Source organism: Pleuronectes platessa, chromosome 6, assembly GCF_947347685.1.
Source record: "Pleuronectes platessa chromosome 6, fPlePla1.1, whole genome shotgun sequence".
Lineage (NCBI taxonomy): Eukaryota > Metazoa > Chordata > Actinopteri > Pleuronectiformes > Pleuronectidae > Pleuronectes > Pleuronectes platessa.
This window is the reverse complement of record NC_070631.1, coordinates 10,424,602-10,435,950: the sequence shown is the minus strand read 5'-3', so window position 1 is coordinate 10,435,950 and position 11,349 is coordinate 10,424,602. Positions and strand designations below refer to the sequence as shown.

Below are 11,349 nucleotides of genomic sequence, written 5' to 3'. Positions count from 1 at the left end.
CCGTGTAATATTCAGAGTCATTTGTGCGCAATCAGCTGTGTCAGGCTGCTGGGGTTCAACAGTACCGGCTGTAAAAGTGCGGCTTCCCGTTCCCGTATCAACCCGAACAAGCGCCGGTTCCTCTGCATGCCCCGCAGCCGGAGAAGAGAGCGCCGCGGGACTCGGACTACACTCGATGGGGGCGTGGAGGAAACGTGTCGGTACCTGCGGGCAGAGGGTCTGCAGGAGTGGGAGAACACGTTCAGAGGTCGGTGGTGGTGTCGGTGACGTATACATGTTGTTGAGCCGCTTGTTTATCCCATGTGACCTGAATCCGACAGCTCATCATGTGTCTGCTTCATCTTCCAGAACAAAAAATAACTGGTGTGGGCCTGAGGTACCTCGATGACGCGCGTCTGCAGGGGATTGGAGTAAAGTAAGTGTGTGTTCGATTTAAAAATAAATGTGATACATCTTCGAGTTTCCCCTGAAGTGTCAGAGTAGGGCTGCACCTCCTCAGTGGGTAACTCGGGTGTTTCACCCACAACCTCTTCATCCTCTCCTCCTCCTCTTCCTCTGTTTGACCCTGCCCAGGCTCCTCGGTGACCGTCTGCGGATCCTGCACAGTACCAGGAAGCTGTGGCAGATAGCGGCAGAGCCAGGCAAGGTAACAGCTGCAGAGATAAACAGCAAGTCATCTCTCTCTCTCCTTCTCTTCCTCTCTCTCTCTCTCTCTCTCTCTCTCTCTCTCTCTCTCTCTCTCTCTCTCTCTCTGTGTGTCCTCTTCTTTTTTTGTTTTGCCCACAGATCAAAATCTGGATTTCCAAAATGAGAAACCTTTCAAAATTCCTGATGACATTTTTGATATCCAGTAATGGATTTAGTCGAATGTCAGTTTCCTTATGTACCACTGCAATCTTACAAATGTGGACATCTGTTATAAATATTGTCCATAAGTGTAACTCCTCCTCTCCAGAATGCAGGATCAGATATTTAAATTGTACCTGACGCAGAGTGAATGTAACTGGGACCTTTGACTCAGTGTTTTGATGTGTAACTGTGCACAATCCCCATGGGAAAAGATTCTCTCGGGCTGCTATCACAAGATGTTGTTGCAGGATCATGTTTGTCGGGATGTTGTTTGCATCTAGAGATAGTAAATGTTTTGATTCTCTCTTCAAAAATTGAAGGCTCGTCCAGTTTCACATCCAATGGGAAAGTAACAGAATACAAACTGGCTTTGTAAGAAATGGATTATAGGTGTGAAATGTTCTTTATGGATGTCTATATGGTATCTGCAGTATCCACTTGAGCTATTAAATGTTAAAACTGCCGGTTGTACTTTTTAAGGGTTTTCAGGATCCTAAATTTAGTTTTTACGGCTACAATCAAAGTTGTAGATATCTTTAAATACATTTTTTATTTTTTATATCTACACATTTCCACCCTAATAAGTGATAATACAATATTGATCACAGATATGATTGTGGTGCGATATGACGTGTCTTGTCTTCATGCTCTCCACAGTGGAGAGCATGAAGACAGCTCAGTGAGGCGCAGTCTAGAGGTTCGTGGATTCAGATACATCACATGTTATGCATTGTTAATGAGGTTTGGAAAACAACAACATCGTGGGTTCAGTAAAGTGAAGTGGGACAGGATGATTGCACAATAATGTAAAAGTAGACAGTATTAATGGCATTATCACTGTAATTTTAATCGTTATATTTTTTGAATTGGTAATGATCCCAAAGATGTGGTTATAGAACCCTTGTGAAAGAGAACTATATGTTTTGTCTAAGTGAAGGTTTGGACCCCAAAGCAGACAAGGAGTGGATGGATAAGGAACAGAGTTTATTTTTGCTGGCGAGGAAAAGGAAGGCAGGAGTAGCAGGGTGCTGGCTGGCTTGTAGATCCTGGCAACGTGGAGGATGAAGAGCCGAGCGACGAGGCACACAAGAGTCCTGGGTGAAGAAAGTCACAAGGTTAGCTTACATCCAAATGATAAGGAAGTCGAGAGTTTCCTGCTCATCTCTTACTACCGTATTGGACAGAATAATCTGGCGTCGAAGTGCTGAGACGCCCAGGCTTAAAAAGGAGGAGGATGATGAGGAGGATTGGATGCAGGTGTGCCTCGTCCTGCTGCAGCCACCAGCCAGCCACACCCCCTGCCACACACACACACACAGGGGAACACAGAAGGGGAAGAACACAGCCACAAACTACCAAACACAATCACAAACACCACACTATAATTGAGATTAAACATTTACAGTTTAACCCCTTATTACAGATAGTTTCAATTTGGCACACTAATGCTGCAAGTAGGTGTGATGGAGTCAGTCTTTCTTTTGTTGTCTTGTCTCCTGCCAGGTCTTTAATGATCCGATCCACGGGCATGTGGTGTTGCACCCACTTCTCATCAGAATCATTGACACACCTCAATTCCAGAGACTGCGAAACATCAAGCAGCTGGGAGGGGTCTACTTTGTCTTCCCCGGAGCGTCCCACAACCGCTTTGAACACAGCATCGGGTGTGTCCTCATTTAGAGACAGTGTCAAATGATCAAAACAAACAACAAACAAACGAGTAAAGTCAACCTCTTCGACCAAGGTCCTTTAACATGTCTCATAAACACTGTATTCCACAATGTTTGTGGTATTTTCACTGTCTTGTGTTGTTTTGTATGAAATGTTTTGTTGTGTGTGGGAACAGGGTTGGTCACTTGGCAGGACAACTTGTAAAGGCTCTAAATGACAGGCAGCCAGAACTCCTCATCTCTCCCAGAGACATCCTCTGCGTGCAGATCGCTGGGCTCTGCCATGACCTGGGTGAGTAAGAGCATCGTGGGTGTGTGCACGAGTAAGAATGGAAGTGAAAGTATTTTTATTATCCTCTATTGTCCAGATGGGAGTAGAACCCACGTATCTTAGTGCAAAGATCCCATGCAGCCTAATCATCTTTTTCATGTTTTTATTATTCCTGTCAGGACATGGGCCATTTTCCCATATGTTTGATCAGAGGTTCATTCCCCAAGCACGTCCTGGTCTAAACTGGAAGGTAAGAAAATGTGACTTATCCTGTTCTCATCCTTTCTCGGGCCATATGAGTCTCAAACAAAACAATTAGTTCAAGGAGATACAAGGTCACATAAGCCATTTTCACTTTGCCTTTCACATATAAGCCACCCAGTGGGAGAGTCACTGCTCAGACACGTTAACATAAACAACCAATCCTTAGGAGCCAGGCGCAGAAACTCTGGAAGCTTTCTCTCTGACATTAGCGTTCACACGTACACCTCCTCCAGAGTTCAGTGAATGTCTGTAAGCAGCTAATGACAACAGACACATCTGTGTAGTTGGAACCGGCTGTAAACATCATCATTTGGTATTTGTGAACACAAATGGCATACGTGTTTATTTGCATATGGATCAGGAAGTGCTCACTGGAGAAGGAATTCCAGGTGTATTTTAATACCAGATGTGAACAGACGAAATGAATCATGTCGACTTGTGATTGGATCGCTCGTGGCAGTTGTCATTACCAGGTCTGGACAGGGCCTACAAAGTTGTGAGATGTTTATCTGTTATTTTGCTGGAAAGATCAGAGACATATCCTCTCACCATATATGGTAAACCCTTGAATAGGTGATGTCATATTTAAAACAACTGCAGATTAACCTGTACAAATGGTTGTTTTATTTACCCTAGAATGAGCCCGTTTATATTTAAATACTTTATATTTACATCTGAAGTGGGTCCTCTCTACGGAGGCCGCCATTTTTTTTAGATTAGTCCAAACTGGTCAAACTAAATCATTTTTAAGGTTGTGACAGCCCTCAGGTTATGACAACTGAGGGCTGCTACAAGTTATCTGTCATGTCTGGAAGGGGAGGGTGAGGTGAGGGGTATTCATCTGCAACATGCAACCTCACAACTAGATGTCACTAAATTCTACAAACTGAACCTTTAACATATAAAGTTTGATACTTGAATAAAACCTGCTGTAGCAGATGGGATAACGTTAGAGCAATAAACAACATCGGGATGAAAGGGAAATTTTTCTATTTGCGTTTAAAATAATTGTAAAAACAAAGCTGCTACACTAAGCACTCATTGTCACCTGGCCTCTCAGCAGGACAGCTGAGGACTAAGGTAGTGGTTGCAATGTTCGTAATAATAAGCGTCACTGATAAGAGACACTAAGAGCTTATAAACACACAGTCGTTATTTAAGTTATGACCACAGACCTGCCGTCTGGCAAACATGACCGATAAGCATTCTTGTTTGCAAGAGTCATATTTTAAGATAAGCTCTTTCTGGTTAGTTTCATTTTCAATTTGTGACTGTTGAAGTTCCCATAAATTACAATTATTATATAATATTAATAAATGATTCTGTGTGTGTTTCAGCATGAGCAGGCCTCTTTGGACATGTTTGATTACCTGGTTGAGCACAACAAGTTGAAGGAGGAGATGGTGGAGCAGCACGGCCTGAAGCTGCCTGAGGACCTGGATTTCATCAAGGAGCAGATTGCTGGACCATTGGACACTAATGGAGCTGAAGCTGAGGGGGTAACTTCTAGTTCTGCCTATATGAGATCAGTTGATAGTTGTATTAGTATTATAGTCGTATTGTTCTACTGCAGGAACTTTACCAAAGGAACCAAGAACCCTTTGAGGAACTCTGGAACTAAAACTGCATTTAACTAGAGGATCTCTGGATTAAATGTAGTTCCCTGTAAAATGGGTCCAGGCAGCAGCTGAAGGGAAGGCTCAGATAAAGAGCCCTGAATCAGTGCCTCTGCTGCTACTGAGCACTATTTCATTCAAAGTTTTTTCATTTTGAACATTTCATGCGTCCAAATTGCACCAAACTTGCCAATCCACTTCTTTGAGCCACCTGAGAGAAACTTTGCAAGTTGGAAGTTGATACACTGAACTGTTTGAATTACATACATACGGACAGAAGCTCAAGATTCCTCACATGATAAGATTAGGGGCCGACATTGCAGTGTCTTTCTGTCAGCTTCCCAACTGCAAAGTTTTCAGTGTCTTCAGTTGCAATTCATTCTATGGGTCTGACTTGCACTAAATTTCAGCTCCAATGTGGTGGAGGCTTGAGCAGAAATGTGCAGAATAAACGTTCACTTCCTAAAAGATACAAAAACCGGTGACTGATGTGCAACTTAATGTTCCTCACACTCTTGCACCATTGTGTACCTGCACATGCAGTTAACAGTAAGAGTTTGACCTGCATATGGACTAATCCATTGGCACATTAACAGTGCAAGCCACAGATTATTAGTGTGTATGCAGCAGATGCTATAAGTTCCACATTAGTTCTTGGCACTGTGTTATGACTTGCCTCTGGAAACCAGAGTTAAAATTATTTTTAATCCTTAAAAATATTTGTCTAATATATCAGAATCTCATGTCTGTTTTCTGACTTAGTGGCGTTACAAAGGCCGCCAAGGGGCCAAGTCCTTTCTCTATGAGATTGTTGCCAACAAAAGAAATGGCATTGATGTGGATAAGTGGGACTACTTTGCGAGGTGAGTATTATAGACTTGTTAGTTGGTTTTAATAAGGGTTTCTTAAATCACATGTTGATAAATCCTTGTGAGTTTAATGGCCAATCTGTTCACATGTTTCTCCTCTTAGGGACTGCTACCACCTGGGCATCAAGAACAACTTTGATTATCAGCGCTGCCTTATGTTCGCCAGGGTGTGTGAGGTGGACGGGCAGAAGCAAATCTGTACCAGAGACAAAGTAACAACTCTCTTTCTCTCTTTTTTAAAAAAAAAGTCTTAGTTAAACATTTAAGCTGTGACTAAAACCAAAGATATTCTTTAAACAGGAGGTGGGCAATCTGTATGACATGTTCCACACAAGGAACTGCCTCCACACAAGAGCCTACCAGCACAGTGTTTGTAACATCATAGAGATCATGTGAGTAGCTCATTGCTCATAGGTAGCTTGTTCACTTTTCCCTTTGGTCGTTCTGAAAGGTGATAATGTGTCGGATGTTTCTTTAGGATCACTGAGGCTTTTCTAAAAGCAGATCCACACATCAAGATTAAAGGCTCAGGAGGGAAGATGTTCACTCTCTCCACGGCCATAGACGACATGGAGGCCTACACCAAACTGACAGGTCCATGGACTCCTCAGTGTGCCATCTCTAAAACCGTTTTAAACATATTCACATTAGTGTGCATGAATGATTCAAATTCACAGATTTCCGTTCTGTCCCATAGATCATGTGTTTGAACAAATACTCCACTCGTCCTCCGAGGAGCTGGCTGAGTCGCAGAAGATTCTACAAGACATCGTCTGTCGACGCCTCTACAAGTGTCTAGGCCAAACCAATCCACAAGAACATCTGGAGGTTACCCCGGTGTGTGTTTGTGTTCTTCTCGTGGAACTATTTTGGCTGTTGAATTTTAGTTTTTACAAATTAGAAGTTATATTGATAACTTTATCAATGTTGTTCAAGTAGGGTTCAACTGTCTGCTTCTCCAGTGATATGATATCCACACACTTTGGCTTCACTTTAGGGAACAGTCATGTCATCAACCTTTATATCCAATAATGATTTGATTTGTTGATCAACAAAACTAAATGCAAAGACATTAAATCCCCTTCAGTACAATTCAAAGAAAAACATCCAAACCTTGTGTAAGAGGAGCTTTAAAAAGCAAATATTTGATGATTTAGCAATTGTCCAAAAAAGCTGCTGCTTTGATTTAGCCAATTAGCTACCTTATAGATGATATGAAACCAGTTTGTTCCTAGTATATCATTCTGTGTTACAGTTTTGTAGGTAAATTCTCTTTTCTTATTACTTAATCCACTTCACATATGTAAGGAGGCGATTAAATGCTGGGAAAAAGAATTGGCAGAGTCCACTCCTCAGAGTGTCCAGGGTGTCCCGGTTGTCCAGGATGTCAAACTGCAGCCAGAAGACTTTAAAGTTGACGTGAGTTTTCATTTCAACTACTTTTTATCTCATAAATTAAATTTAACAACAACAATTTTTAAATGTGAATTTTAGTTTTGTTGATTCGTTGCCTACTGTACAAAACCTCTCCTTTAGGTCTTTTCTCTGAACTATGGGATGAAGAAGGAGAACCCCATCAACAAAGTGCGATTCTATTGCAAAACTGACCCAACTAAAGCCTTCCAGATAAGCGATGACCAGGTGACACATCTTTATCTTTGTTTGCATGAGTTGCCTTCGCATTTACAGAGCTGAATGTTTCTCATGTCTCATATTTATAAACACAAAGATTGATTGTCACTTCCTCTATTTTGAATTTACAGCTTAAAATAAACCCTTGTCATTCTTGTCAGGTGTCAAAAATGCTTCCAGCGGTGTTTGACGAGCAGGTGATCCGAGTCTACTGCAAGAAGAGGGATGTAAAGACTGTGGAGGTCGCCAAGAAGCATTTTGCTCAGTGGTGCAAAAACAACGGATTCACAACGCCTACGGTAAGATTTATCTTCTCCAGTGTAAAGATTTGTGTGTTTATTTGCAGTGTCAATGTTGGTTGAAACATTGGATGGGTACACACCCTGAAGGGCCAAACTGGAGAGACTTTTGAGAATGGAAAACAAAAAAGTGCACATACTTCTCTCCAGCACCAACAGTCATCTAATTAAACCACATAAATAAACACATACTTTCACGAGATCCAGATTTCGTTTTTTTTTTCCTTGAGCCGTTCTAATCTGAATCCACACTCAAATTCAGTAGACCCTACCCTGGGTGATGCCCCACCCCTCCACAAAATATCCTTGAAATCCGTTTTGCACTTTTTGCATTATGCCGGTGAATAACAGACAAACAATAACAAAACCTAACCCCCTTGGCGGGCGTAGTAAATGTTGAGCAGAAATGGCTGTTTGGAGCAGTGTAGTGAGCAGGACCCTGTATTGTGAGTGTAACATGTCACACAAAAATTTAAGCCACCTTCCTCTATTGCTCGATGGTCCAGCTCATTGTTGGCAGTCCAAGCAGCAGCACAGAGGTCGAACACGGGAACTCTCACTGGTCTGCTGCCACACGGCTGCGTTTGTGTTCTGACAGCTTTCTGTCATAGTCACCATGAACTGTTTGAGCATTTCATGGGTTCGACCTCAGGGGCCAGCCTTGAGTACCCATCACTGGTTCACCATCACGATGCTAGCCTCGTCAAAGCAGGTCAGACTGTGACCTGATCTCATTCCAGCACATTCGCAACTGCAGCACCCAAACCCAAATTTAGGAAAGAGAGGACATTATTAGTGGAGCTGGCAGTGTGTCGTTTTTGATTTGAATTTTATTTTACGTAAGATATTAAAGCTATATACATAAATTTACAACTTCTTTGAATGTTTGCTTACATTGGCCTTCAGTTAACTGCCTCCTGCCCCAGTGATGCTCCAAAGACTTGAAGTGATACACAGTAATGCCCACTGCAGAGGAAAGGTTCTCCTCTTCATGAGGTAGCATACAGTTCGTGCACTGCGATTCTGTCTATCTCAGCAGTGAGCAGAGTTGGGCTCAGACCTGAAGTAACAGAGAGGATGCGTCTGTGTCGGGTTCGCAGCTTGTTCCCACTGCCCCCTAGTGGCCAAACAACTCAGGTATGGAAATCTGCTTTGTAGACAGGCAGGGCACCTTTTTAAATTCCAATTAGTGCTCGGTAATAACGAGTTCTATTCAGATAATTTTCATCAGAATAACATCAGTATTGATATCCCCACATGATTACCACTCATCAGTTTACAGAGCGGAATTAGGTAACACAAAAGTTTCTCACTCAAAAAAGATCGCTGCCGTTTTACAGCATTTATATAAAATCACAGCGGGGAGCCGAAGTATGTCTGAATGAGGCAGTGAGGCTCTACACAACCAAAAACAATACAGTCAGGAAAACTGAAATGAACAGAAGAAATGTTGGATGAACTGAAAGAAGAAAAACTAAGGCAAGAAATGTGTTCATAAAATCAGTGTTGATCCTATATATGTACCTTTTTAAAAAATCGGGGTCCAGAGATCACCTTCCTCTAGTCTAACTTCATTATCTGGCTGGTAAAGAAGAGTTCTGTCACTGACCCCTGTGTCAGTCAGGACAGTGTCCACACTAAACTGTCAATGTTAATATCAATGTCTGACATTTTATTTACACACAGGACGCAGACATCACAGCGCCGGTGTTGACCCCTGTGACCCCGACAATGGAGGCTCCAGTGACATAGCTGGTGAGAGCCACATGAAGACTTTAAAATAAGAGGAGAGCGAACACCCCTCTTACACTTTCAGTAGATGAAAGTGTTGTCAGCATAATATTGTTACAAGCTACAGAAATGGAGAAAAAAAGGCTCAGGGACTATCCTCAGGGTTCTTAAACAAAATTTACCCCTCGTCAATATTATAAGCACAATTTAGCTTTTGTTTTCTCGTCGGATTGAGGGATTTATTTTGGACTTGCGTCGGGCTACAAGTGTCGAGTTTTTAAGTTGAATTGTTTTTACACCCTGTGCTAAGCAGCAGCCTATCATGTCTTTGAATCATGGGCAATTAATCATGGGCAGCGGAATGTTTTACTCTCAAACAGTAGATGAACAACACAGTGTGTTTCATGTCAGTGTGTTTTACAGCATACAGCCAGTGTGTTATTCAACTTTCACATACGCTTGTTTTTTAATATCAAGCTTCAAAAGTTACAATATACAAAGAAAAACTGTTTCTGAGCTTTACACTGAGTGTTTGTTTTTACCTGAGGGATTATTTGCAGATTTAATTTGATCTTAATGCAAATATATTTATACTTGGGAAGGGGGAGGGGCGAGCATGTTTTGCAATCCTTTTATTTATTGTTCTTGCAGTAAGTTGCACAGCTTGTTGTCTCCACCTCACTAGCATGTGCAATATTCAAAATGGGATTTATGCTGCTTTGTTAGAAAACCTATATTTTGAAAGAATGTGAGGGAAAATGTTTTAAACGGTTTGTGGTGATCCTGTGAGAGTTGAAGAAAAGTTTGAAAATAAAACTCTGTTTTCGCTTGCGTAACGTTCTTTGTTTTGCCGGTAGTCAAAGGACCAAGATGAACTCCACTGTGGCATCACTATGTTCTGCAAAAACACTTTTATATTGCACATTAGGTTCAGGGCTTTATTACTATATGAAAACATGAATAGGAAACTTCTAAAGTCTGAATGTACATGATGGATCCTCCCTTCATGTTTGTGAAATCTTATAGCTTAAAAATCCAAACAAACATACTTTGGAATATAACAAATCCTATTCAAATAAATAGATTAAATCAGGGGTTCTCAAACTTTTGTAAGCTGGGCCCCCCCAAAGCTGGTTAGGGGTAGTTGCCCCCCCCCCCCCCCCCCCCCCCTCGCGCCGCGAGCCTAACCCTAACCCTATGCTTGGAGATGGTGGATTGTTGTTGCTGGAGGCCAAAACGTTTACCTTTTAAAGAAATCCACAGGCTTCTCTTTCAAGTCTGGGTGTTTGGTGTCGATGTGCCTTTTTAATTTGCATGGCTTCATGCTGTCATTTGCCAGCACCTCGGCACACAGAACACACTGAGGACGTTGCTCAGTCGTGCCAGTGACGGTGAAACCAAACTGCAAATGGCTCTCGTCATATTTGCGAAGTTTTGGCTTCTTCGCAACTGGCGCATCGGTTGCCTGACTTTTACGAATCAGAAACTTGGCCATAGTTGTGATGGTTTGCTGATACAGTGTGTGTGATGTTAATAAAGTTCTAATTTCAACGTTGTGGTCTTGTGCGTGTGTTTTTATGTGTGGCTGTGAGCGACTTGCACACGAATAATGAATAAGGCTGTGCTAGGCAATGGTTCCTAACAAAAGGAAAAGTACACAATGTAGACAGGGACAGCACAGAATAGTATTCAAATGCCGGTGTTTTATTTGTTGCAACACGGTGGATGATTGAAGATGTAAAGGTAGGTGCTAAGGAGAAAAGGGCTAGCTGCAGTTGGAAGAAGTTAGCTAGCTAGAAGGCTAGCTCTTGGGGCCATGAGCTTTCTAAAAAAGACTGTGGAGCTAATTACTCCTTAGATTAGGCTACGAATAGGAGGAAACAAGAGCAATCGCACAAACTCTGCAGGGTGTCGTCTCAGTGAGGGTGAGCGCTGACCATGCCTGCAGTTACTTTTATACTCGGACCGTACGTGCAACTCGCGTTCAAATGATAACACTCCTCTTTTGATTGGTGGATCAGGTACGAAACAGTATTTGATTTGTTTGTGTCAGTCCAGTCCCTTGCATTTCACCACTGAGGGAGCTTTCACTAACCAGTGACAGATGACCTGTCTTTTTTTATAATTTTTTTTTTTTGTCTGTGACAT

At 42.1% G+C, this 11,349-nt stretch overlaps 1 protein-coding gene across 2 annotated transcripts; it reads left to right on the top strand.

Moving 5' to 3' along the window:
- The first annotated feature begins 8 nt into the window (after window positions 1-8).
- Window positions 9-10,294, top strand: LOC128442556 (deoxynucleoside triphosphate triphosphohydrolase SAMHD1). Of its 2 annotated transcripts, none has more exons than XM_053425062.1 (16): window positions 9-247; window positions 349-415; window positions 574-646; window positions 2,353-2,513; window positions 2,696-2,811; window positions 2,970-3,040; window positions 4,392-4,553; window positions 5,433-5,533; window positions 5,643-5,751; window positions 5,840-5,931; window positions 6,018-6,133; window positions 6,237-6,376; window positions 6,848-6,958; window positions 7,076-7,180; window positions 7,333-7,470; window positions 9,157-10,294. In XM_053425062.1, the coding sequence occupies exons 1-16, from the start codon at window positions 127-129 to the stop codon at window positions 9,220-9,222; spliced, it is 1,749 nt and encodes a 582-aa protein (XP_053281037.1). In that variant the 5' UTR covers window positions 9-126; the 3' UTR covers window positions 9,223-10,294. The 2 variants fall into 2 exon arrangements, with proteins under 2 accessions (XP_053281037.1, XP_053281038.1); XM_053425063.1 differs by lacking the exon at window positions 9,157-10,294 and adding an exon at window positions 8,377-9,105.
- Window positions 10,295-11,349: the final 1,055 nt, after the last annotated feature.